This window comes from Giraffa tippelskirchi, chromosome 5 (genome assembly GCF_054371585.1).
Source record: "Giraffa tippelskirchi isolate mGirTip1 chromosome 5, T2T-mGirTip1v1.2.pri, whole genome shotgun sequence".
Classification (NCBI taxonomy): Eukaryota; Metazoa; Chordata; class Mammalia; order Artiodactyla; family Giraffidae; genus Giraffa; species Giraffa tippelskirchi.
The window spans coordinates 24,732,184-24,759,165 of record NC_137279.1 but is presented as its reverse complement, the minus strand read 5'-3'; the positions used below and the strand labels follow the sequence as shown (position 1 = coordinate 24,759,165).

At 36.1% G+C, this 26,982-nt stretch overlaps 1 protein-coding gene across 10 annotated transcripts in view; it reads left to right on the top strand.

Moving 5' to 3' along the window:
• The window catches only part of KLHL20 (kelch like family member 20), a 52,157-nt gene extending 25,670 nt beyond the window's left edge, over nt 1-26,487 (top strand). For 5 of the 10 annotated variants that reach the window (XM_081493764.1, XM_081493761.1, XM_081493765.1 and 2 more), the window contains 10 exons: nt 5,374-5,532; nt 6,236-6,330; nt 8,863-8,978; nt 14,416-14,599; nt 15,417-15,560; nt 17,452-17,514; nt 18,187-18,320; nt 18,921-19,129; nt 22,497-22,603; nt 24,940-26,487. In XM_081493764.1, the coding sequence (XP_081349890.1) occupies nt 5,374-5,532; nt 6,236-6,330; nt 8,863-8,978; nt 14,416-14,599; nt 15,417-15,560; nt 17,452-17,514; nt 18,187-18,320; nt 18,921-19,129; nt 22,497-22,603; nt 24,940-25,024 (1,296 nt within the window). In that variant the 3' untranslated portion in view covers nt 25,025-26,487. The remainder of the gene's footprint in view (nt 1-5,373; nt 5,533-6,235; nt 6,331-8,862; nt 8,979-14,415; nt 14,600-15,416; nt 15,561-17,451; nt 17,515-18,186; nt 18,321-18,920; nt 19,130-22,496; nt 22,604-24,939) is intronic. The other 5 variants (XM_081493769.1, XM_081493766.1, XM_081493770.1 and 2 more) reach the window with 1 other exon arrangement.
• The last annotated feature ends 495 nt before the right edge of the window (nt 26,488-26,982 follow it).

Below are 26,982 nucleotides of genomic sequence, written 5' to 3'. Positions count from 1 at the left end.
TGTTTTATTATCCAATCTGCCACTCTATGTCATTTGACTGGAGCGTTTAGTCTGTTGACATTTGAGGTAATTATTGACATATATTTATTTATTTCCATTTTAAACCTTATTTTCCAGTTGATTTTGTATTTCTTTATTCTTTTCTTTTTGTTTTTCCTTTTGTGTTTGATGGTTTTTGTATTATGCTTGAGTTATCTTCTTTTTGCCTTTTGTGAATCTATTGTATGTTTTTGATTTGTGGTTACCTTGATTTTCAAATATGTTAACCCATTACTATATCTACTTTAAACTGGTAATTATATCATCTTAAACACATTCTAAAAATTTTTACATTTTCTTACTTCCTTCCCCTATATTTTATCATTTTGATGTCCTGTTTTACATATTCATGTTAATCCTTTTGCTGTTGTATTTATAATCAATTTCATAAAATTTTTTTACTTAAAAAAAATCTCTGTACTGGTTTATTTAAGTGATCTATAATCCTTTTATATATTTGCTTTTTCTGTTATGATTTTCTCTTTCCTGTAGATCCTCTTTTTTAAAGATGTATTTGTTTTATTTTTGGCTGTGCTGGGTCTTTGTTGCTGCACATGGGCTTTCTCTAGTTGTAGCAAGCGGGGGCTACTCTTCATTGCAGTGCTTGGGCTTCTCATTGTAGTGGCTTCTTTTGTTGCAGAGCCATGCGTGCTGGGCATGTGGGTTTCAGTAACTGCTGCTCATGGGGTCAGCAGTTGCAGCTGCTGAGTTCTAGAGTGTGGGCTCAGTAGTTGTGATACACAGACATAGTTGCCCTGTGGCATGTGGGATCTTCTGGACCAGGGACTGAACCCGTGTCCCCTGCACTGGCAAGCAAATTCCCCACCACTGGACCACCAGTCCTTAATTTTTTTAGTATATAGGAAGGTTTGTCTTTTTGTTCTGATGGTTACGTTTGTAAACTAGAAAAAGAAGAGCAAATTAAACCCAAAATAGAAGGAACAAAGAATAAAAGATAGAGCAAAAATCAATGTTACTTTGAAAAAACTGATGAACCTCTAGCTGTACTTCTCAAGAAAAAAAGGAGAGAAGATACAAATTACCAGTATCAGAAATAAGAAAGAAGACATCACTATAAATCCCTCAGACATTAAAACAGATAAAACAGAATATCATGAACAACAATATCATGAACTTTTGCTAAGTTCAACTGAGATGAAATTGACAAATTTTTTGAAAAACACAAATTACAAAAACTTAAGAAATAGAAAACCAGAATAACTCTATATCTATGAAAGAAATTGAATTAATAATTTTAAAACCTTCCCACAAAAAAGCAATCCCAGATGGTGAATTATGTCAAACATTTCAGAAAGAAATAATGCTAACCCTATATAAAATCTTCCAGAAAAACATGCAGGAGGTTGCCAAATAAGGTCAAAATTACCCTAATGTGCAAACCACAGACACTAGAGGGAAACTGCAGATCAGTACCTCTCATGAATTTAGATGCTGCTACTGCTGCTAAGTCGCTTCAGTCGTGTCTGACTCTGTGCGACCCCATAGACGGCAGCCCATCAGGCTCCGCTGTCCCTGGGATTCTCCAGGCAAGAATACTGGAGTGGGTTGCCATTTCCTTCTCCAGTGCATGAAAGGGAAAAGTGAAAGTGAAGTCGCTCAGTCGTGTCCGACTCTTAGCGACCCCATGGACTGTAGCCTACCCGGCTCCTCCATCCATGGGATTTTCCAGGCAAGAGTACTGGAGTGGGGTGCCATTGCCTTCTCCGTGAATTTAGATGGGAGAGTCCTTAATATAATATTGATTCCAACAAAATATAAAAGAGGAATAACCATGACTAAGTGGAGTTTATACTTGATTAAAATTAACTGCATCAGTATTTTACAGTCAAACTTAATTTTTCATTCAGCGTAAACTTCACACAACTTCTTTAACAGATTTGACTTTTAACTTTGTTCCACTATTTTTAAAAATCAAATCCACTCTGCAAAAAATAAAGATTTGCCATCACTGAGAATTTCTAAAATACTTTGCCAAAGTCATTGGACCGCAGATTAAGAAATCCCTGCTTTAGAATCTTTGGGGATGATGGTAATGTTCTATATTTTGATTGTGGTAATGGTTACATGTGTGTGTACATTTATCAAAATCTATTGAACTGTACATTTTAAATAAAGTTGATTTTTAAAAATTTCTTGCTTTAAACATAGCTTGAGTTTTAGTTCTAAGGTAGTTACAAATATCTGAAGAATATTCTTAATAGTACAGAAGGTTTTAGAATCCCTTGCAGTTCTAACCCTGTCTCCAAAGTGAACCTGATATAATGAAATCCCAGTGAAGAAAACCTTACTTTATTCATGGACTAGAATGGTTCTGTGTCGATGCAAAAAAAAAAAAAAGTCACCATTTAGGGCTTACCACTTGTGACTCATTTAAATGATTTTCAGACTTAAGTCTCTATTTAATTTCCTTCTATTTTCTTACGCCTAACTTCATTCATCCTGGAGGAGGAAACGGGAACCTACTCCAGTATTCTCGCCTGGGAAATCCCATGGGCAGAGGAGTCTGGTGGCTAGAGTCCATGGGGTCACAAAGAGTCAGACATGACTTAGCAACTAAACAACAACAAATTTAATTCATACAGTGTTACACTTGCTCATAAACATAACTTTTTTCTTTCAACTCAATGCCACTGAGTTCACCATTCATTTCTGTTACAACTCTAGAATATTTTCCTTATTCATTCTTGTTGTTTTCAGCTTTATTCATTCTTCAAATTGCATCTACATTTATCTGAAGAAACTAAAAGTAAGCTTTTACCATAATAGTGTGGGACTTAAAATTTAGATTTCCTGCAAACTCTTTATTTTAAAAAGCAGTTATTTGGGGGCTCCCCTGGTGGCCCAGTGGGTACGACTTCACCTTACAATGTAGGGGATGCAGGTTCGATCCTACATGCATCGGAGAGCTAAAACCCCACATGCCTCAGCCCAAAAGAAAAACAAAACATAAAACAGAAGCAATATTGTAACAAATTCAATAAAGAATTTAAAAATGATCCATGTTAAAAAAAAAAAACTTCAAAAATAAATAAAAAGGGGGCATTTTAAAGCATTATTTTCTTAACCTGGTTGTTTGGTTCAAGGATAGAATTTGGTGCTAGATTTGCCCTAATGGAAGATCATTAATATCTTTGTTCATCAAAAGTATTCTTTTTACTCTTAGTGCCAAAAAGTATTTTCTCACACAGATATTTTTATCTTCTTGCCCTCTAAGGTTTCCACTAAGTGACTTTTTAATATCAGGATGGTTTATTCATAAACTTTAAACTTGGTGATCCTTGATATTTATATAATATTTGTTTTATAATCACTAAATTGGGGAACATTTTTTTTTGGGGGGGGGGACATTTTTATACTCTTGACAAGATCCTAAAAGAATGTTAAGGAACTTCACAAAGATATATGATACGGCTTGTCTTTAGTAAAGAAATCAGATTGAAGAAAAATTAAGAAGAAAGAAATACAGCCTTGCTAAAGTTTTGCATGCTAAAGGTCAGCATACTTCATCTGGAACTAGACCCCAAATCTGGCCCTTAACTTTACACCCCCCAACATAAGTCTGCCAGACAAAATACAGGGTGCCCAGGTGAATTTATTCCAGATAAACAAGTAGTTTTTAGTATAATCATGCCATATATTATTTGCTAAATCCAACAACGCTGCTACAGAGAATACAATGCAGACATTCTAACTACTAAGTGACCTGACTAAGCAACTTCACTTAAAATTTAAAGGTTTCCAATTTCATTTCCTGAGCCCCAGAGGGTCTCTCACTCAGATGATATGAAGACGTGTGCCATAAAAATTGAAGTGCTCTTTAGTATTTTCTACTATAAGTACAGCTGACTTTGTATGGCCCTTAATTGTTTTGAGATTTGTATTTGTTTCTGATGTGCTTGGGAAAAAAATTCTTAACCAAGTAGTCAACTTGTTACGGCTTATCTCAAATCCTGGTAAATATTCTGATTTTTTTGATGAGCATGAAAGTAGCCCTGTCCTGAGAGAATATAGCATATGCATCAGAGGTTGCATGGTGGGAATTCGAGCTCTTAAACTATATCCTTCCTACACTAATAGACGTCACAGGCAGAACAATGTTCTGAATGAGACAGAAGCCACATGAAGTGTAGCAGTGACTGTTTGCATTGCACCCTGTCCCTTTTACTCTACATACAATCTTGACAAGATTTACAAGATTTGGGGATTTGTGGCTGAATTGCACAATCAGATAACATCCTTGTTGCCATTTCATCTGCATTCTGACAATTTCCCAAACCTTGGATACAGATAAATTATATGTGTTTATAGTTTCATATATACATATGAGAATATGAATATATCTGAGTGGTGTGGTCCTCAGAGGGGTTTTCTTGGGTCTAATGGCTTATATCATTATGTTCATTCTTGCTTACAGAAATGCTGACACCCTCATTCTTTCTCAAACTGGACCCTTGGTGTTTCTGTCCTAGACATTGCCCTTTCAGCAACTAACCTTCCTCTGAAAGCTTTTCCTGATTTTTTTATATGCCTCTTAATTTCTGGAGTTATAATTTGGTATAGTTTATTTTGAATATAAATTTTTATCTTGATACTTCATACTGAGAAAAAAAGCATCTTTTTTTCTTAAATTGTCTAAATCACAAATTGCTATTTTTCCTAAATTTTAATTGTGCCATCTGTATTCTCCTATGTTCCCTTTTTAAAAAATTAATAAACTTTATTTTTTTAGAGTAGTTTTAGGGTCACAGCAAAATTGAGCAGAAAGTACAGTTCCCATATACCCTGTCTCCACACACACATACATGTTGTTCAGTCACTAAGCATGTCCGACTCTTTGTGACCCCATGGACTGCAGCACACCAGGCTTCCCTGTCCTTCACTATCTCCTGGAGTTTGCTCAGATTCATGTCCATTTAGTAAGCGACACACGTAACCTCTCCCAATATCAACATCCTGCACCAGAGAAATACATTTGTTACAACTAATGAACCTGCATTGACATATTAGCATCCAAAGTCCATAACTTACATATGGTTCACTCTTGGCATTGTACATTCTATGAGTTTTGACAAATGTAGGATAACATGTGTCCACCACTGTAGTATCATACAGGATAGTCTCATTGTTCTAAAAACCTTCTGTGCTCTACCTATCTTTTTTTCTTTTTAAACTTTTCTTGTCCTCTGGTACTATATTGAACTTCAGCTCCATTGTGAAATAAAGCTTTGCCCTACAATCCTGAAGAAAAATATTAAAACAGTCAAATCTGATCACAGGATGTTTTCCATTTTATTCTTACCTAACTTCAAACAGGTGATGGAAAGTGAAGAGTTCATGTTGCTTCCAGCCAATCAACTCATTGATATAATATCTAGTGATGAACTAAATGTTCGCAGTGAAGAACAGGTGTTCAATGCAGTGATGGCCTGGGTTAAATACAGTATTCAAGAAAGACGTCCTCAGTTACCCCAGGTATGCAGGGAAATGCTTCTTGAAGTAACTGTTTTGTACTGGATAAAATAATACATATTTGATTTGCAAAAAAGAAACAGTTATTACTGTCATTCGTATTAGACTGTAAGAAAGACCATCTTTTTCCAAATAACCAACGAGATTAAGTGTTAAACATTTTAAGTGTTTATCATTATTAACCTTTTGCTCCTTTGCTTCCTCTGTTTTGCATCAACTCTAGGTTTGTGCTATAGCATAAATCAGAACCTAAATGGTACATAATTAACAAAAGAAAGCAAGGATGGCAGTTATCATGTCTCCCTTCTCTATGATTTGGGAATCCCACCACAGTTTGAAGAGTAAAGGAATGATACGGGTCATAAGTGGTCACTAAATGACATGTTTGATGTTCTTGTTATTATGATTACAGTCCTTAGCAATTTGATAGTATATTCTTCTAGATTGTTATTAGAAGAGCTTATACTACTGAAAGCATAAAGAAGCATGCTAAAGTGATACTGATTATTCTAATTACTGAGCTGGTGGTTGGAATAAATTTAGGTTTGTATTTATGCCTTCCACCTTCATTATTTATTAGATCAATTAATTCATCCAATTAGATCTCAAAACAATTGGAAACACAGTCGGGGAGCATGAGTTATGTATTCTCTTAAATACCTTACAGATGGCGTTTGTGCCTTTAATATTGTTTATTATCTCATAGGTTCTGCAGCATGTGCGGTTGCCTTTGCTTAGTCCCAAGTTCCTGGTGGGCACTGTAGGCTCTGATCCCCTCATCAAAAGTGATGAAGAATGCAGGTATGAATGGTCCTGGATGGGAAAAATCAACAACCAAACATTCCTGTTCTCTCCTAATTTCTTTATTTGTATTGCTTCCTAAATATTATATTTTTTAGTGCTGTAATCAAGCCAGTATTTAACAGATTTTTCCTCTGGGCTAGAGTTAAGAGGAGACGGAAGAAGAGAAGACTGAATTTCCAGTATTCCATTCCATTAGTTTTTTTTTTTTTATGCGTGGTATTTGTTGGTGTAGAAGTGGCAATAAAGAGGTAGATTTCTAAGATTTAATGCAAGCTTGAGTTTGAAGAGACAGTTCTCTGCTAGTATATCTTTTCTTGAGATAAGTTAAATAATGTTGTTGACTCCATCATAAAAGTGTGTCAGGAGCACTTTTTCATTCCATCACATATGCCTTGTTAGGAAATAGGACCAGCCTTGCTTTCTGAGATTGTAGACAGAGTTAAAGGTCTGCTACACCCTTAAAGCAGCTGTGGAAAGATTTCCACTAGAGTTTGATGACGCAGTTTCATAAATTTTTTTTAATTGAAAGAAATTCTAAATGTTTTTACAAGACAAACAAAACATTTATTTTATTGAGCTATCTCTGAACTACAGTATATATAAAATTTAATAAACTACTTTTCCATTTGACAGATTTTAAGGTTTAGTTTCAAATATGAAACCTCATGGTGTTTTTAACCATTTCTTCCCAGCATGTTACACATATAAAAATGAAACAGTGAGTCAGAACTCTCTTTAAACTACACAAACTTTTAGATCTCCCTTAGTGACTAAAGAAACTTGTTCTAGAATCAGGGATCTCTAGACCAGAGATAGAACATAAGAGATTCATTTGCATTTCTTCAATAATTTGAAGGCTGTTCCTTTAACAGGAGGTGTTAGAGAGGATTTTTATGTGTTTACCTTTTAAACTTAAAGACAAATGGTAATTAATTCCCCTAAATACTCACAAAGTCACTTTTAAAACAAGCCTGTTCCTACTTAGAGAATGAACTTATGGTTTCTGGGGGCGGGGAGGGGAAGAGATGGGGGTTTGGGATGGACATGTATACCCTGCTATATTTAAAATGGATAACCAACAGGACCTACTGTATAGCTGAGTCTCTTTGCTATTCACCTGAAATTGTCATAACATTGTTAACTGGCTACACCCCAATACAAAATAAAAAGTTTTAAAAAAGGAAGCAGCCTGTTCCTTTTATCATGACCTTATTATTTACTAGCTGTGTGACCTTATTCAAGTTACTTGAACCTCTTTCTGGTACAGTTCCTTTATTTATAAAATAAGGATAATAACAGTACCTATTCCAAAGGGCTGTAGTAGAGAATAAATGAGTTAATATGTATGAAACCCCTGTTATTGTTGTTACTATTAATTTTGTGTTTGCCCCTAAGTATTAGCTCTATAATATTCTTTCTAGGAACGCTTGAACAACTTAATTAAAAACCAGCAAGTAGGAGATCACAGTCTTTGTTTTTAGCTGAGGAAGCTAGAAAAAGTTCTTGGTCATCAGCTTGGGATTTTGAGGGGTTTTGTTTTTATTTTTAGCATAAATTCAGAAGAGGCCTTAGCAAAATCATATACTGGAAATACATTATTGGGTCATGCCTGGCCCTGGTCCAGCAGGAATAAATTACTTGTTGTAATATAAATACAGAAATGGAAATATAGTGTAATTTAGGAAGCACTTTCAGAGTTGAGAAAGAACAGAGTAACAGATTGAATTTGTACTAGTCAGATAACTGAATCACTCAAAGGACTCAAGTGAAGTAAGTACATAAATAGTTTGAGTTAGGATACTTTATTTAACAAGTGTAATTACTAGGTTCTTCTCATAAAGTACCTTCATAGAAAAAGACAAAACTGTTCATCCTCAGTAGATTTATTGAGAGTGAACTATTCATACAGTCCCAAATAGAAAATTAATATTAAATGATAGTAGGGTGTTTCTTTTTAGCAATCCAAATTTTGACCTAGTTTTATTACTTAAATTAATCTAGCAAATATCTAGTGTTGTGGCTGATGTGCTCCTTTGCCAGTATCCTGCAAAAGCTAATCAAATTCACTAGAAGGCAGTAACTATGCAGACTGGAAGTTAATTTGTAATTTTTAGTTTCCCATAAGTCATTGTTAGTCTCAAGCATGTTGAATTTTAGACTAATTTGCAGTAAGATATGAAGTCATGATGGAAATACCAGTCAATTCACAACTCATAGTGTGACTGGCATCATTGCTGTCATGTTTGTGACCTTTATAATACTGGCTGGTGGGATTTCCCTGGCAGTCCAGTGGTTAAGACTCCAAGCTGCCAGTGCAGGGGACACGGGTTCAATCTCTGAAATCCCACATGCCATGTGCCCAAAAACATAAACAACTAGCCTAAATTAATAAAAGTGCTGGCTGGCATTCATGATTTGGTTTGATTTATGCTGCTCCCCTTTGCCATCTTACATATACCTTAACCATATGGGGATTTGACTAACAATATTATTAAGACATTCGGAATAAAGGCAGAATTTTTTTCACAGAGACTTGGTAGATGAGGCTAAAAACTATCTCCTGTTGCCTCAAGAACGACCATTAATGCAAGGACCAAGGACAAGACCACGGAAACCTATTCGATGTGGAGAAGTACTCTTTGCAGGTTTGTATCTTAATATACTATGGCTAAACTGAATATTTTCCACGAGAAATTGTCATTTGAGCGGTCCTTTGGACAGCTGTGATATCCACCGTCATACGAAATACATAATGACTTACCATGGGGACTTCCCTGGCGGTCCAGGGGTTAAGACTCCACACTTGCACTGCAGCAGGCACGGTTTCAATCCCTGGTTAGAGAATTAAGCTTCTGCATGCCACACAGTGTGTGGCCAAAAAATAAATAAATAAAAAATTTTTAATGTTAAAAAAAATATACACACCTTTTGAAAACAAAAAATAACTTATGTATCTTGCCTCTTAACTCATGATCCAACACTGGTACTTTCAAAAGAATGCTGTATTTTTATATAACCTAAAAATGTCATGCAGTGGATGTTTTGCACTAATCATATGCACGAATTTATATTCTAGTGTGCAAGTCACCTCATAAGTACATGGAACTGTCAAAAAACATTATCTTATGTCAAACAATTACACTCTTTTGTAGCTCTCCTGAGCTAGATGGAGCCTAAGACATTGTGTTGTATCATTCTGCTGCTGCTGTCTGCCCCTAAATATTTGAGAACTTTCAATCTTAGATGTTTTACTTCTATCCACATAAATTCAGCTCCCTTAGTCACTTGAATAACAACTTTCACAATGTTTGGTAAAACATTTTCTCACTAGTTCTGTCTTAGTCCGCTCAGACTGCTATAACAGAAAAGCATATACTGGGTGGCTTACAAACAGAAATTTATTTATTTCTTATAGTTCTGGAGGCTGGGAAGTATTTTGGTGTCTGCTGAGGGCCCACTTCATTCTTTTTCGTAGACTCCATCTTTTCATCTTTTGCTATGTCCTCAGGTAGAGGAAGGGGCACAGGATCTCTGTGAAGTCTCTTTATAAGAGCACTAATTCCATTCATGAGGACAGAGCACGTCCCTAAAGCCTCACCACCTGATATTATCACATTGAGGATTAGACTTCAATATATGAATTTCGGAGGGACACATTCAATCTATAGCAAATTCTTTCTCTTCAGTTTTTCTTTTCAAATCCTGATTCATGGAGAAAGATGGAACCTATGGTAATCTTTTTATTTATGCTGCCACATTTCAGAATTCCATTACTTTTAAATGTAGGCTTCCTGGGATTCTGTTTGATGTGTGAAGCATTCCATCACTTTTCATCAGGAAATCCCGTAGAATCACTGGGTCATAGTATCCTTTCCCATCAACCTAACCAGTTGCCTAATCTTTTCCCCTTCAGTTTTATTTTCTCTTGGCATGTGGGAATATATTTTCCCTTATATTTTTAGAAGAAAAGTTTGACAATTCATGTTTGATTTCTCCTTTTTAAATTTTTTCATCTCAATTTCTTCACATAGAGTATTGCTGCATTTCTTCAAGAAGAAAATGGATGCCAAGTTTTCTTTTTCTCTCTAATCCTCATCAGGCTTTTTTCCTCTCTTTTGAAAGCATTCCTTCATTCTTGTTTTAGATTTCAAACTCGATTATTAATTTATCATGTACTGAATTCTTCTATACTCCTAGTATCCTAATGCCTTTGTTCATTGTTATTAACAAATTTATTTCTGTTATCATTCTTATTTACTCCTATGACTTTCATTCCTATATATGCATGCTCAGCTACATATTCACATACTCATGTAGGTTTACACAGACTCTTGGTTGCGTGCTCACAGCTGTATACATCTGCCTCTTCACTCCCACATAGCATCTATAGTTCCCATCAGTTGGTGAATAAATTTATTGCCAGATCTGGTTAAGTTCCCAGGGAAATCTTTATAACATTAGTTTAGCTTTGTTGGTTAAACTAGATAAATTATATTGTTAAAGGTCTGTTATTTATAAAAGCAGTTTGTTGTGCCAGCTCCCTGTACATATAAGAATGCTATAAACATCAGAGTTTCTGTTTCCCCAATTGTGAAAGTTGGTTGTCTATTTTTTTTTAACTAGAAGGATGCAAGATCTAATTATTTGATACCTGTGGTTTATTTTCATTGAATCGGGATGGTTTCAGGAATTCTAGTAGTAGGGCCATCTTTGTGGAGGTATATACATTGTTATCAAGATCTATTAAATATTTTATTTGGCTGTTATAGTACCTGAAGTAGGGATGACAATATACTACTGCTTCATGAGCCTCAGAACATTCTGGCCGAGATTAACAACTAGGTTAAGGAAGAGAGGAGGATAATGGAAACTCAGGAGAAAGTGGAACAGAAGAGAAGCCCTATATGATAAAAAGCTAGAGACTAAACCAAATAGGTATATGGGAAGTATATTTCACATCTAGGGTTCTTTCTGGATTCAGTGGTGGGAAGGTACCAATCCAGTGGAACTAGACAAGGTACACCTTTGGGGATGCTGAGAGAAAATAATGTAGCTCTATTAAATAGAAATTTAAACTTGACTTCACCCTGGTAGGGTACAGTCCATGGGGTCACAAAGAGTCGGACATGACTGAGCGACTTCATTTTCTTTCTTTCTTTCTTTCACTTGGATTATTCAACGACTGCCATCTTTATCCTGCTGGTTCCCACCATTTTCTTCCAATGTGACATGATTATAAATTATCAGGTGCCATGTTTTTAATGTGTAACCATCTTCACTAAAATTTCATTCTCCTCTTTTGATTATATAATGGTATTAATGAATCACACTTTGCCTTCTTTAGAAGCCATTTAAAGCCATTTAAATTGGATCAATTTCAAACTCTTGCTAGTAATCTCATAATTTCATATTGCTGATTGGGTATCTGATTCCTCCACTATATTGTTAACTACTTCAGAGCAAGGACCAGTTCTGATCTATCTTTGTAGTTTCTAGATTGTATAGCATTCTTGTCAGAACAGGCACTAAATAAAGATTAATTGCATGCTGTTAATCCTGCTGAACGCTAGTGAGAAATTAGCATCGACCCATCATAATGAATAGAAAAGTAAAATTGGAAAACAATAATGGATTGTTAATGTCACTTCGTAAATGAAAGATTTATTTTTGAGTAACATTTTCTTTTTCTGAACATAGAAGTGAATACACATGCAATATGGTGGCTCAGCTGCTGAAGAATCTGCCTGCCATGCAGGAGACCTAGGTTTGATCCCTGGGTTGGGAAGATCCCCTGGAGAAGGGAATGGCTACACACTCCAGTATTCTGGCCTGAAGAATTCCATGGACTGTATAGTCCATGGGGTCGCAAAGAGTCAGACATGACTGAGCAACTTTCACTCACTCACACATGCAATATAGAAATTGATTAGCAGAAAAATATAAAGAATAAAAGTTATGACATCTCTCACTTCTTTTACACTACCAAGGTTTCCATTTTCATTTGTAGAGAAAAGCCATTAGGTCTTTTCTAATGGCTTTTCTCTACAACTGGTATTGGTTTTCCTTGCTTTCTTAGTCTCTTTATGCCAGATCTGACCTTTATTCTTGAGTCATACTATTACACTGATATTTTAGATCTGGAGTCATCTGTCTCTACTTAAAACTTAATCCTTAATTTTCTTTGATTATTATTACAATTTTGTTTACATTATCTTTGGAATGCAAATTACCAGTTCTCACTTAACTTTGGAAAATTGAGTCTTCCTTTCTTCATCCTGGAAGCCTAAGATCAAATCTATAGTCTTAGTAGTTTTTTTACTCAGAAGCATTTACTCCTATTGATGTCTTCTGGCTTTTCCTCTTGTTTTCTGTTAGGCTTCTTGATGCTTCTCAATTCTGTGTTTCTATTTTGTTTGGGTTTTTTTTTTTTTTTTTTTAGTGTTCACAGTTCATTGATCTTTATCACAGATACTTTATGAAAGTTGCCTACTTTAAGGTAACACTTTTTGACCAAATCTGTCTTTGAAGTAATTACACATATAAAACTATATGTCCCCTTTTCAGCAATATTTTTTCTTAAGAACATCACTTAATACAAATTGATAATTCTCACAGCAGAAACTATGCATATACTTTATCTTGCTAAATACCATGTGCATGTATGTGTGCTCAGTCACTCAGTCATGTCCAACTCTGTGCAACCTTATGGATGGTAGCCCATCAGGCTCCTCTGTCCTTGGAATTTTCCAGGCAAGAATACTGGAGTGGGTTGCCGTTTCCTCCAAGGGATCTTCCATACCCAGGGATCGAACCCCACATCTCCTACATTGGCGGGTGGATTCTTTACCACTGAGCCACCAGGGATGCCTCAAGTACCATGTGCTTGACTTCTAATAATAACTTCATTCTGTCCCAGTTATTGCAATCACCTGCTGCTTTGGAAATTATAATTCACATAAAATTGCCATGAGGCAGTGGAATTGAACAGCTCTTTCCTTTTCTTGTTTCCCTAAGTCACAAGAAAGGTTTAAATTTGATTTCTTAATGGCCTATCTTTTTTTCCCTTTAGTATCAAAGAACACAGTTTATGAAGTGATATTAACTTCATCTGCAGCCATGAAATCCAATACAAAGCTGGTTTCAATGGCTTTCATTATAAAATTGTGCCTGAGTTTTAATAATTAGGCTGTTTGATTTGTCTCAAGTGCTTATAACCCTCACATTTACAGCCAAATTTTATGTTAAAAGTGAAGATACTTTCTCTGATATTGAAACTCCAGGCATATATCCCAGAACAGAATACAAATTGAAGCAAATTAATATACACAAAACTTACTGTGACTTAGTATTAGTTGAATATCCTAGTTTAAATGAAACCATAATAAATAAAATGTATACAGCATATTGAGATTTGAAATAAGGAAGTGAGTTTTCAAATCCAGCAGAAGACGGTTAGAGACATTCTCATTTTATTCTGGCTCAGGAAGTTATTGAGACCTCCTTGAAACCATTAGTTTTCAAATATTTTGAGGTTATCTTTAGACCTCACCGTCTATGCTCCAGAATCTAGCTCTTATTTTAGATTGAAATAGAGATGATTTTAAAGAATAACAAATTAAAAATTTCTGCTATAATTAGTTTTCTTTTTTTTCAGGGAGCATTCAGAGCTTTACTGAGCTCAGTTTGAACCTTTTATTCTGAGTATTACTTTTGAAAAATGTAATTTCTTCAAAATGTTTTCTGATCTTAAATGTAATGTTGGATATATTGTAGAATTCAATACAGACCAGATAAACAGAAAGCAAAACATTTTGAAATGTGTCATTTCTGTATTAGTCACAACACAGTCTATAAAGAGATCATGAGTAGATGAGCCAAAAATCCCTCCCCAAAAAGAATAAGATTATGGTAATCCCAGTGGAATAAGCAAACATCATAATTTATGTTTTAACTTGCTTCTAGAGGCATCCGACAAGTCCAAGCATTAGGGCTGTGTAATGGTTAGCAGTGAGTGATATGCTTTAGGACCTGTCCTATGCTTTAGGACAGATATTCTCCTGACCATTTCTGTTACTTCCCCAGTTGGTGGTTGGTGCAGTGGAGATGCCATTTCTAGTGTTGAACGATATGATCCACAGACTAATGAATGGCGAATGGTAGCTTCAATGAGCAAAAGGCGATGTGGAGTTGGAGTCAGTGTTCTTGATGACCTGTTATATGCAGTAGGAGGCCATGATGGATCCTCTTATCTCAATAGTGTTGAAAGGTAAGGTCAATTTGAATTTTTTTCTCTACTATCCATATTGTTTTGTTTGAGATGCTAATTAGAAACTGATGTAACTTGTTGCTTTAGTTTTGTGTCTGTGGTACTAGTTGGCAGCCTAGACCACTTACTGTGACATACAAGTCCTTTATGATCTGACCTCCACCTATTTTTTCAGTCTTTCTCCCTCAGCACACCACTATTTCTTAAACACTCTAGTGCAGAGCCACCAAATTGCTTGCAGTTCCTGGACATGCTATCCGCTTTCATCCTGTTTGCCTATATGTTTGCATGCTGTTCTTTCTTCCCTGGAATATCTCTTAAAGATTCAAAGGTCACTTATTATATAAAGCCTTCTCTGGCACCATGCAGACTAGTTAATTACTCAGTCCTCTGATCTTTCACAAGTATTTTGAATATACTTGTACATGTCACATTGGCTATAATTGTTAAAATATCTTCTCCAATATCTATCACAATGGCACACTGGAAACATACAATAATTGATTTTTTAATAACTTCTAGCTTCTTGTCCCCTACTCTTTTTCATTCAGCCATGTTCTTGATACTTACCAAATACATCTATGAAACCTTTCAGTGTATCAAGATCTGGAGATACAGATTCTGTAGTTGAAAAGAAAAATAACATGAACATCAGAAGAATCAGCACCATAGAAGTTTAAAAAAACACACAGAAACAAATTGAATTAAATAAGGGTGGAAATGATTAAATACTAACTATATCATATGTCACTGCATTTATAAGCCTAGCCAAGTTTTCTTTGTGTAATACAGACCCTGTTTGATGTGTTCTCTGCAGGTACGACCCCAAAACAAACCAGTGGAGCAGTGATGTGGCTCCTACAAGCACCTGCAGGACAAGTGTTGGTGTGGCTGTGCTTGGAGGCTTTCTCTATGCTGTGGGTGGCCAGGATGGCGTGTCTTGCCTCAACATTGTTGAAAGGTGATTTTTAAAATTCATTTTCAGTATTTTTTTTAGAGAATATAGAGGGGTTTTAAAAAGGAATAATTTAGAACACTAGAAATTCACTATCCAGTAGATTTCCCATGGGCTGTAAGGAAAAGGTTTTCAGTTAACCTTATAGTCTAGGAAGATGAAAGATATAACCCACTTTTTAAACTTACCTGTTATAGTGGCTGAGCCTAACACTGAAATGTTGGAATATTTTAAATTACATTTTATGTATGATATCAAGCATACTACTTCTGAAATCTGTTCTGATTTTTTCCCCCAGTATTTAGAATGACTTTCCTCAGAGTTCCTTCAGAAAAATGATTAATTCTTGGTGCAGCATATATCTTATAAGGACTGTAAAGTATTTTGAATATCGATTCTCATTAATTCTTGAAGTATACTTAGGGAAATATTGGTGGGCTGCCTTGATGTACTTTATACTTTTACAGATCAGTGAATTTTGGTGAAATAGATTCTATTCTTAATTTCTTGCTCCATCATTTTATTGTCATTCTATCTCAGAGATTAAGTCTTGGAATCTCATGCACTTAATTACTGGCAAGAACATACTATACTTCATCCCCTCTTCTTAAAAAGAAATGTTTTGAAATAGCATTTACTAATTGTGTTATCATAATTAAGTAGATGAGTTTAACTCTGTCTTAAAGTTACAGGTAACTCTTGAAAGCAATGCCGGTTCCCTTTTATGTCTGTCAGGACACTTATTTCTCCACTTTCAAAACTCTATGCAAGGGGATTCTGGGAAGATAGTTGATTTATAATGTTGTGTTAGGTTCAAGTGTACAGCAAAGTGAGTCTGTTATACATATACATATATCCACTCTTTTTTAGACTCTTTTCCCATATAGGGCATTACAGAGTATTGAGTAGAGTTCCCTGTGCTATACAGTAGATCCTTGTTAATTATCTATTTTATATATAATAGTCTGTATGTGTCAATCCAGTCTTCCAGTTTATCCCTCCCCTGCCCTTACCCCCTGGTTACCATAAGTTCATTTTCTATATCTGTAACTCTGTTTATGTTTTGTAGGTAAGTTCATTTGTAGCCCCCTTTTTAGATTCCACATATAGATGATATCATATGAAGTTTGTCTGTTTCTGACTTCACTCAGTATGACAATCTCTAGATCCATCCATGTTGCTGCAAATGGCATTATTAATTTTTTTATGTCTGAGTCGTATTCCTTTGTATATATGTACCACATCTTCTTTATCCATTCCTGTTGATGGACATTTAGGTTGATTCCACGCCCTGGCTATTGTAAAGTAGTGCTGCAGTGAACACTGGGGTGCATGTAAGTTTTTGAATTATGATTTTCTCTGGATATTTTCCGAGGAGGGGGATTGCTGGATCATAAGGTAGCTCTATTTTTAGTTTTCTGAGGAACCTCCATGTTATTCTCCATAGTGGCCGTACCAGTTTACATTCCCACCAACAGTGTTGGAGGGTTCCCTTTCCTCCACATCCTCTCCAGCATTTATTGTTTGTAGATTTTTTGATCATGGCCATTCTGACTGGTGTGAGGTTGTCCTTCATTGTACTTTTGATTTGTACTTCTCTAATAATTACAGATATTATCATGTGCTTTTTAACCATCTGTATGTCTTCTTTGGAGAAATGTCTGTTTAGAGCTTCTGCCCATTTTTTGATTGGGTTGTTTTCTTTTTTAATTGAGCTGCGGGAGCTGTTTGTATATTTTGGAGATAAATCCCTTGTCAGTTGCTTCATTTTCAAGTATTTTCCCCAGTTCTGAGGGTTGTCTTTTCATTTTGTTTATGGTTTCCTTTGCTGTACAAAAGCTTTTGAGTTTGTTTAGGTCTCATTTGTTGATTTTTGTTTTTATTTTCATTACTCTAGGAGGTGGATCAAAAAAGATCTTGCTGCAATTTATATCAGAGAGTGTTCTGCCTATGTTTTCCTGTAAGAGTTTTATAGTATCTGGTTTTACATTTAGGTCTTTAATCCATTTTATTTTGGGGTATCGTGTTAGGTTGTGTTCACATTTCCTTCTTTTACATGTAGCTGTTCAAGTTTTCTCAGTACCACTTATTGAAGAGACTTCCCTGTGAAGCCCTTCCTAAATTCCTGATTCATGGAAACATATGGCTAGTGTGTAAAGTCACTGAGTTCGAGGTGGTTTGTTAACACACTGGTAGATAACTGGAGCACTGGTACTGTTATCTCAGGAACTCAGAGGAGCTGCCTCTCAGAGCTGTGACTGAAACTTCCAACAAGGCTCAGCTTTGGAAGTGCCAGAAAAAGTCTAGAAACTGAAATTAACTGTGACAGCCAGAGTGAAGGGCCATTACTGAGACAATATTGACAGGTTGGCAAACAAACAGAAAGTGTCTAGTCTTTCCTCTTGGCAAAATCTAGTAGAGAGCCACCTTAGCAAAGGAGAAATGTAGTTTTCAGATTTCTAGCCCCAGCATCATAAGTCAGAGTACTAATAACAATGGAAAATGTTAGATAATCACTGTATACTTGACCATAGCAAATCTATATATCTAACATATCTTTAGCATGATTTCATACCTTATGGAAACAGCTTAACAAAAACATGCATGCAGTCTTTGGTTTCTGTTACTGCAGGTATGATCCAAAGGAGAACAAGTGGACTCGGGTGGCTTCTATGAGTACCAGAAGACTAGGCGTAGCTGTGGCTGTGTTAGGAGGGTTCTTATATGCTGTAGGTGGCTCTGATGGGACATCTCCACTCAACACAGGTTAGTCCCTTCCAAAGTCAGTCTGGTTCCCCCAAATCAACACATTTTTCTTAGGAGAGTCCCCTCACAAAAAGTATAAGAAGTCCATGTTATCCTATAATTTATTAAGAAAATTATTTTTCCACTAGGAGAGTGTAACTCAGCTCTTCATCAGATCTTCTGCAGCCATAGTCTACTAGTGTATTTCCAAAGTATTTCTTTCTCCCTTCATTTCACAAGTTGCTGAGAATTTATAGCATTTAAATAATGCTATATAAATTAACATTATATCAATACTAGAGAGAGAAACTTATTACTATAAACCATTTTATAGCTATCCTCTCATTTAAACATACAAAGAGATGCCACAAGTCACCTAGCTTAGAACTAGGTACTTTGACTCCAACACATGTCCTTTCCACCAACCATACCTAAAAAATCAGTCCCTGATGAGAGTATAGTGGTATTGTCCAAAGGTAGATGAGTCTTTCTCAAAAGCAAAAATCAGACTGCTTATTGAAAAAAAAAACATGTTATCAAAAACCAGAGTAGCTATGAAGAAAACTAGAGGTGGTAGGAAATGATTGAACAGTCACTCACTGGTTTTTCTTTTCCCTGCAGTGGAGCGTTATAATCCTCAGGAAAACAGATGGCACACCATAGCCCCTATGGGGACCCGGAGGAAACACCTAGGCTGTGCAGTGTATCAGGATATGATCTATGCTGTAGGAGGCAGAGATGACACTACAGAGCTTAGCAGTGCTGAGAGATACAACCCCAGAACTAACCAGTGGTCTCCGGTGGTGGCTATGACATCCCGCCGTAGTGGGGTAAGTGCTTGGCTGCTGGAAACTGAAAAGCAAGCACCAAAAGAGGGAGGGCTGTGCAGAAGAAGTCTGATCTGCAAAATATAATACAATGGGACACGGAATGCAGAACAACCCCTGTTACTTTTGTACTGGAAAAAAATGTTAATTTCTTTTGATTACTGTTATCCCAAGAAGATACATAACTTATATCCAATCACATCTTTACTTAGAGAATTCCTTTTTATGATTTATTTTTATTGAAGTATAGTTGATTTACATTGCTTATTTCTGCTGTATAGCAAAGTAATATAGTTATTTTCTTAATACTCTTTTCCATTATGGTTTATCCCAGGCTACTGAATATAGTTCCTTGTGCTATACAGTAGGACCTTGTGGTTTATCCATTCTATATGAAATAATATGCATCTTATGTTTTATCTTATAATCAGTTGCTTATTTGAAAGGCATCTCCCTGTCTTATCTACTACGTTACCTAATTTTACTCATGTTCATTGATATCTATCAGATATATGGGTTCATCTATACCTAATGAAGCTAAATATTCCTACCTAGTGTTTCTAGGTGACATTCTAAGTAGTTGACATACCAATTAAATGTTTAGGCAGAAACACATCTGGCTCCACCACCAGTCTACACAGACTGGTTTGAGTCCATCCCATTTATAGTATAGATGACCTGTGTCGTGGTCTAGACCATGAACAATGACCTGTGACTACAAGAAACTTCCAGGGTGGAGTGCAGAAGTTATCCATCCTAGGACATTTGACTCAGGGTGAAATTTAACCAATAAACCATTGATCCCATCAGGAGCCCATCAGTGTAGGATAACAGGTGGGATAACCCAGCTTTAGCTAACAATTTCATAATCTGATAAAAGGGAGTGAATTCTGGTTTGCAGAGATCAGAGAACACCACCAGTGGGCATCAGCTAGTCAAAGCATTCACATACCTGTGGCTCTTGATTAGTGTCAACAGCAGCTTCTTTGTCTTGTTCCTATTGTTTTCACTGCTACGTTGTGTTGATTATATATCCACTCATTTAGCCAATATTCATCAAGTGCTTACTATGTGCTGGAAAAGGTCAATTTTCATTCCATCCCAAAGAAAGGCAGTGCTAAAGAATGTTCAAACTACTGCACAATTAATTGCCTTCATCTCACACACTAGTCAAGTAATGCTCAGAATTCTCCAAGCTAGGTTTCAACAGTACGTGAACCGTGAACTTCCAGATGTTCAAGCTGGATTTAGAGAAGGCAGAGGAACCAGGGATCAAATTGCCAGGATCTGCTGGATCATAGAAAAAGCAAGAGAATTCCAGAAAAACATCTACTTCTGCTTCATTGACCACGTGGATCACAACAAACTGTGGAAAATTCTTCAAGAGATGGGAATACCATACCACCTTATCTGCCTCCTGTGAAACCTGTATGCAGGTCAAGAAGCAATAGTTAGAACCAGACATGGAACAACAGACTGGTTCAAATTTGGGAAAGGAGTACGTCAAGGCTGTATACTGTCACCCTGCTTATTTAACTTACATGCAGAGTACATCATGTGAAATGCTGGGCTGGATGAGGTACAAGCTGGAATAAAGATTTCCGGGAGAAATATCAATAACCTGAGATACGCAGATGACATCACCCTTATGGCAGAAAGCAAAGACGAACTTAAGAGCTTCTTGAAGAAGGTGAAAGAGGAGAGTAAAAAAGTTGGCTTAAAACTCAACATTCACAAAACAAAGATCATGGCATCTGGTCTCATCACTTCATGGCAGATAGATGGGGAAACAATGGAAACAGTGACAGACTTTATCTTCTTGGGCTCCAAAATCACTGCAGATGGTGACTGCAGCCATGAAATTTAAAGACCCTTGCTCCTTGGAAGAAAAGCTTTGACCAACCTGGACAACATATTAAAAAGCAGAGACATTACTTTGCCGACAAAGGTCCATCTAGTCAAAGCTATGGTTTTTTCAGTAGTCATGTATGGATTTTAGAGTTGGACCTTAAAGAAAGCTGAGCACTGAAGAATTGATGCTTTTGAACTGTGGCATTGGAGAAGACTCTTGAGAGTCCCTTGGACTGCAAGCAGATCAAACTAGTTAATCCTAAAGGAAATCAATCTGAATATTCATTGCAAGGACTGATGCTGAAACTGAAGCTCCAATACTTTGGCTACCTGATGTGAAGAGCTGACCCTGATGCTGGGAAACATTGGAGGCTGGAGGAGAAGGCGACGACAGAGGATGAGATGGTTGGATGGCTTCACTGACTCGATGGACATGAGTTTGAGCAAGCTCTAGGAGTTAGTGATGGACAGGGAAGCCTGGCGTACTGCAGTCCATGGGGTCACAAAGAATCCAAAACAGTTCAGTGACTGAACTGATGTTCTGGGAAAGCAAAAATGAGTACAACTTGATTCCTATATCCTCAAAGAGTTCCCAATTTAGTAAAGGAAATTGAAGTGTTTACAGCTAACTCGGGTTTCCCTGGTAGCTCAGTGGTAAAGAATCTGTATGCAATGCAGGAGACATAGGTTTGATCCCTGGGTTGGGAAGATCCCCTGGGTAAGGAAATGGCAACCCACTCCAGTATTCTTGGCTGGGAAATCCCAAGGAGAGAGGCACCTGGAGGGCTACCGTCCATAAGGTCACAAAAGAGTCAGACACAACTTACCGACTAAACAACACAGAAGACAAATCCTCTAATAGTGGCATGTGCATTATAGGAGAACATGGGAGAGTATGCTTAACACTTTTGGAATAGTGAAGAGACTTACCAGAATAAGTTACATGTAAACTACCATGAAAGAAGATTAAGATTTTCTAGAAGAGGGAAAGAAAATACCAGGGAACAACACATGCAGAAATATGGAGGTATTTAAAAACCATGTTATTTTCTGGGACTAGCAACTAATCTGATATTAATGCAACATAGATTACATTAGAAAGTGAGGTTAAAAGGCAGGCAAGTATGGATTTCTGAAGGTCCTGACATAGTAAGGACTTTAAACTTATCTTTTAAAAGAGAATTTTATTGACAACTCAGGTAGTGGATCAGAACAGGCAAAGACTGAAAGAACTGAGCGCAGTTTGGAGGTTCTTGCTCACTCCCAGTGAAGGTTTTACCTAACATTCAAGAAATAAATGTTTTCAACTCTGTGTAAATATTCTAGCTGGGTACATAATTTTATAGTTCTCATAGCTAAATGACTTTTGTGATTACTTTTTTCCTTCTGTGTTCAAGTAAACCAGAATGTAAGGCCATAAAGACTTATCTTTTATTAAAGAGATTTATCTAGAAACCAGTCTAAATTTTCTTAGTGATTCTCTAGTTTCTTCAGCAGCCACTGTGTTTTGGCCCCGTAGGTTGGCCTGGCAGTAGTGAATGGACAGCTTATGGCTGTAGGAGGTTTTGATGGCACAACGTACTTGAAGACCATTGAAGTTTTTGATCCTGATGCCAATACATGGAGGTAACTTTTAAGCTATGTTGCAAATCACCTCACTGCTGACCTGAAAATCATGGGCTTGAGATAATAGTCCATGACCATCAAAATGAGGATGGTCATTATATTGAATTACCTCTGGCAGTATGTTAAAAAGGACTCAAAGTTACCCATATTTGATGGCTTATTTTGACTTCATTGCTCTAAAGGGACTGATACCTTACAAAATCCCTCTCTTTGGTAACTGTCCAGTTTTAAAATTAGAGATAGCAAAGACAGAAAAAAACAATCTCCCTGCTAGCCACACCATGTTCAGCTCAGGAAACTAAGGCACTGAGAAATAAAATGACCTGCCTAAGCAAGTTAGTGAGCGTTAGAATTAGAACCTGGATCTTTGTCTCACAATCTGTCATTGCAGTTTTTATGCCCAGGAAAAACAAATTACAATTACTTTTTAAAAAATATTTCATTTTAAAACTGGTATTTTTCCTTGAGTTTTAAAAATATTTAAATATGTTATTATTCTATTTTATTTATTTTTTATTTTATAATAAATTTATTTATTTTAGTTGAGGGCTAATTACAATATTGTAGTGGTTTTTGCCATACATTGACATGAATCAGCCATGGGTTTACATGTGTTCCCCATCCTGAACCCCCCTCCCACCTCCCTCCCCATCCCATCCCTCTGGGTCATCCCATTGCCCCAGCCCTGGGCATTTGTCAAGTCTGGCAAATTTTAACAGTCACTTGTAGAGAAAAGGCTACATCTTAGGAGAGTTTAACTAAGTTAAACTGTGTTTATAGGTCTAACTTTACTTTGCTTTTAAATCGTCAGTTGTCTTAACAAATCCTTCCCAACTACTTCAGTAGTTCTTACAAATTCACATCATCAGGTGACTCTTGAATTTATTTTAAGTATTCAAAAATGTTTACAAATTTAGCAAAATTCTCTTAAACCTTTCAACTTAAAATCTGACGTCTAAATCTTTGCTCAGTCACACAGTTTTTCTTCATTCGCAAAGCTAATCTGATAGATGCTCTAATATTCCAAAGTCTCTTAAAACACTACAAGAACTTAAAAGGTCTAATATAGTTAATTCTCAAATTTAGTATAAAACTTAGGAGTATAGGTTTGAGGTACTTTATACTAATATCTATTCTACATACTAGCTTTTCTAAGAAAATAGTTTTACCTTCCAAGCATTTGCAGGTTTCTTAGTAAGTTGGACTTACTTGCCTAAACAAGTCTGGGTAACCATCTCAGCAGTTGAGGTTGCACATTAACCACAGATAACAGTCTGGACATGAGATCTGAGGCAGCAGAAGTTCCGAAAGACTTTTCTCATGACCATGCAAGATAAGCTGATGTCTTCTATAGTCAATATTCCAGAAGGGACAGTCTTGGGAGTCCATTCCTGCCACATTCTAAGTGTTTCTAATTGTGTACCTGTAACTACCCACCCAGATTTTTTTCATTAGTTTATAACATTCAACTCATAGATTTACTGGGTTCTTTCATCCCTGGGAAAACCACTTTGACAGATACCAGAATGACATTCTTTGGATTCTGCATCTCTCTCATGCTCTGCAGGGCTCAGTGGTCACAATACTAAAGTCAGACTTATAACATTGTAGCACTCTTTGCTTCTACCTCCCATTTTCACAACCTCCTTCATGAAGTAAAGGTTTACTGAGTGTTCTAGACTGTAGGGATACAAAGGTGAACAAAACAGTAAGCATAATTTGGGAAGACAGCCAAATTTATTTGTCATTTGCTGACCATGATCTTATGTAAGGACTTGTTTCTCAGCTGCTATTACTAATATATGTTTGTAGTATTTGACCAAGTAATATTCATAAAATTCTTAAGGACCAACTGTTGAGGGATTATAAAGTTTTCTATTAATCATATCCAGTTTTGTTACATAAAGCTTTGAGAAGACTTCTAAGAGTCCATACAGAACAAAAGGTAAAAACAACTAACCGAAGCTTAGGCAAAAGGAAAATGCAGGTGGGGAAATATTATAGCCAGGGTCAAAATTAGCCACAAAAATGTAGACTATGTGATTCTCCATAATTCTTATTAAGTCAGTCTAGATGTCGAGTTATAAAGTCATACGGTAAAAAGATATGGCACTTCTCTTAAAATAGTATTCTGTAAGTCAGAGAATTTAGTCAGTGTCTGAAATAATTCTGCTACTTTCCAGTGCTCAGTTCCAGGTCCTAATCTTTGGAAGAGACGTACAAAGCTAAAAATATTAGTTGTGATAGACAAAGAAATGTGTTTTATTAACATTTATGTTATGGAAGAAACAGTGCTTTTTTCAATTGGAAATCTGATTGTGTTTCTTTCTCTGCAGGTTGTACGGTGGGATGAATTACCGTCGTCTTGGGGGTGGCGTAGGAGTTATAAAAATGACACATTGTGAATCCCATATATGGTGAACACATAGAAGACGGTCATGTATATCTTCCTCTGTATTCTGGAGCGCTTTGACTTTGGAGCTTTGTACAGCTCTAGAAAACACTAAAGAAATCTTATTCTTTGCCGGTGCCTCAACACGTGGAAATACAAATACAGTGAAAGTACTTCACCTGCAAGATGCCACCTTTGCACAATAATTTTCGGTTCTGTGCAGAAAAATATTTATTTTCGGTTTTAATTTATCATGGGATTTTTGTTGTTGGGGGGGTGGTTTTTTGTTTCTGTTTTTGGATTTGGCCTTCCTCCCATCAAGAAAAAAAAGACAAAAAAAAAAATTTCAAGCAGTAAAACCTTATTTCTAAGATACTAAATTTGAAATCACCAATAAGGGAAGAGGGCTATATGTGATCTAGTTGTCAGTTCTAAGCACTCCATCCACAAGACTCCACTACTTACAGAGACTTACCAGTGACAAAGATAGGAATACAAAGTGTTTAGTTAGCCATCATTCTTGCACTAAGCACCAGAAGACTTGAAAAATCTAAAAAACAAAAGAAACATCTCATTTAACTAGGATAATTCAAAAGGAATATTAAATCGATAAAACCAGGACTCAGATGCCAAAGTTTTCATCAGTGGAAGCTCACATCTTGTTTCCTTCCATATAAAACTTGTTTGCAGCTATATTTAAAGTCTTTTTTTCAAATATTTTCATTGAGTTTCTGCTAGATCTAGAGCTCTGCTCAGTGCCTCTACAAAAACAGTGTACGATTCTCTTATACTGTCTTGAGACTCCCCCGGTAGAATCATGTGCAACTCTACAATTTTTTGCTCAAAAACATTACTGACTGAAGCAACTTTCCTTTCTATTTTTTATTGCTACTAAGGACCAGCAGGGAGAAATGTCCTCTCCCCAGCAGCGAATACTGTTATGCAATTTACACTTGATGCTCAGGCCTGCTGAAGCTGAGGCTTATCTGTAATCATAGCCTCCAAGGGGATGAATTCTTCAGTTCGTCTAATAGTACGCTAACGAGTGTAAAATCACTTGAGGCATTTTATTAACAAAATCTTGGTTCTTTTATAAAAACTATATATCATTATCCTCATACTATAAAGCCACTGTTACTACTACTCTCAAATTGCACTTTCTGGTAAAAAGCTAACATTTTTAAGGAAAAAGATACACATTACAGTGGTTTAAGTTTTTTTGTCATTGTGTTCATAGATCAGTTTTTTTCAATGTATTTTGCAGGAAAATCTTTGAATAAGACTTTAACCACAACCAAAAGGAATAATCTTCTTTTTCTCCCTACCCTCACTACAGAAATGTTTGGCAACATTTGTGTTTACATTTAAAGATCATTTGCACCTTTACAAGGAAAAATATAAGTATTTGGTAAATAATTGTTTACATGTATCATTTATGCTTTTTTCTAGCATGTATAACTTTTTAAAATAAAGGTAGTACTTACCATAAAAATTTCTGGTTAATGCTTTTTAGTGCCTGTATCTTTACAAGTTAATTTAGGTTTTTGTTTCTATATCATTTATATTTTCTATATGTAAAGTTATAAGTACTTTCAACCTGAAGGAATAAAGGGATTGTCAGCTAGAATTATTAATTTTTATTATATATTTTATATAAGTTATGTATTACCTAGCCTCTAAACTCATTCTCTGGTGTGGAACTTCGTTCAGTTTTGAGCTAGAAATACTTTTAATAATCATTTGGTCCCAACCCATTTATTTCTCTGCTTTAAGACTGAAAACCAAAGAAATCCTACCTACAAGTAAATAGTCAATGATAGAACCAACATTTGAAGTCAGCTCCCCAAACTCCTAATCCATGTCTCTTGCTGTGCCACACAGCCACTGCAGACCCGAAACATGGCCTGGAATTAAATATACTAATAGGCCTAAAATTAAGTCTAGTATGCAACATTGAAAAAGTATAAAAACTTTTATGAGATCCTTA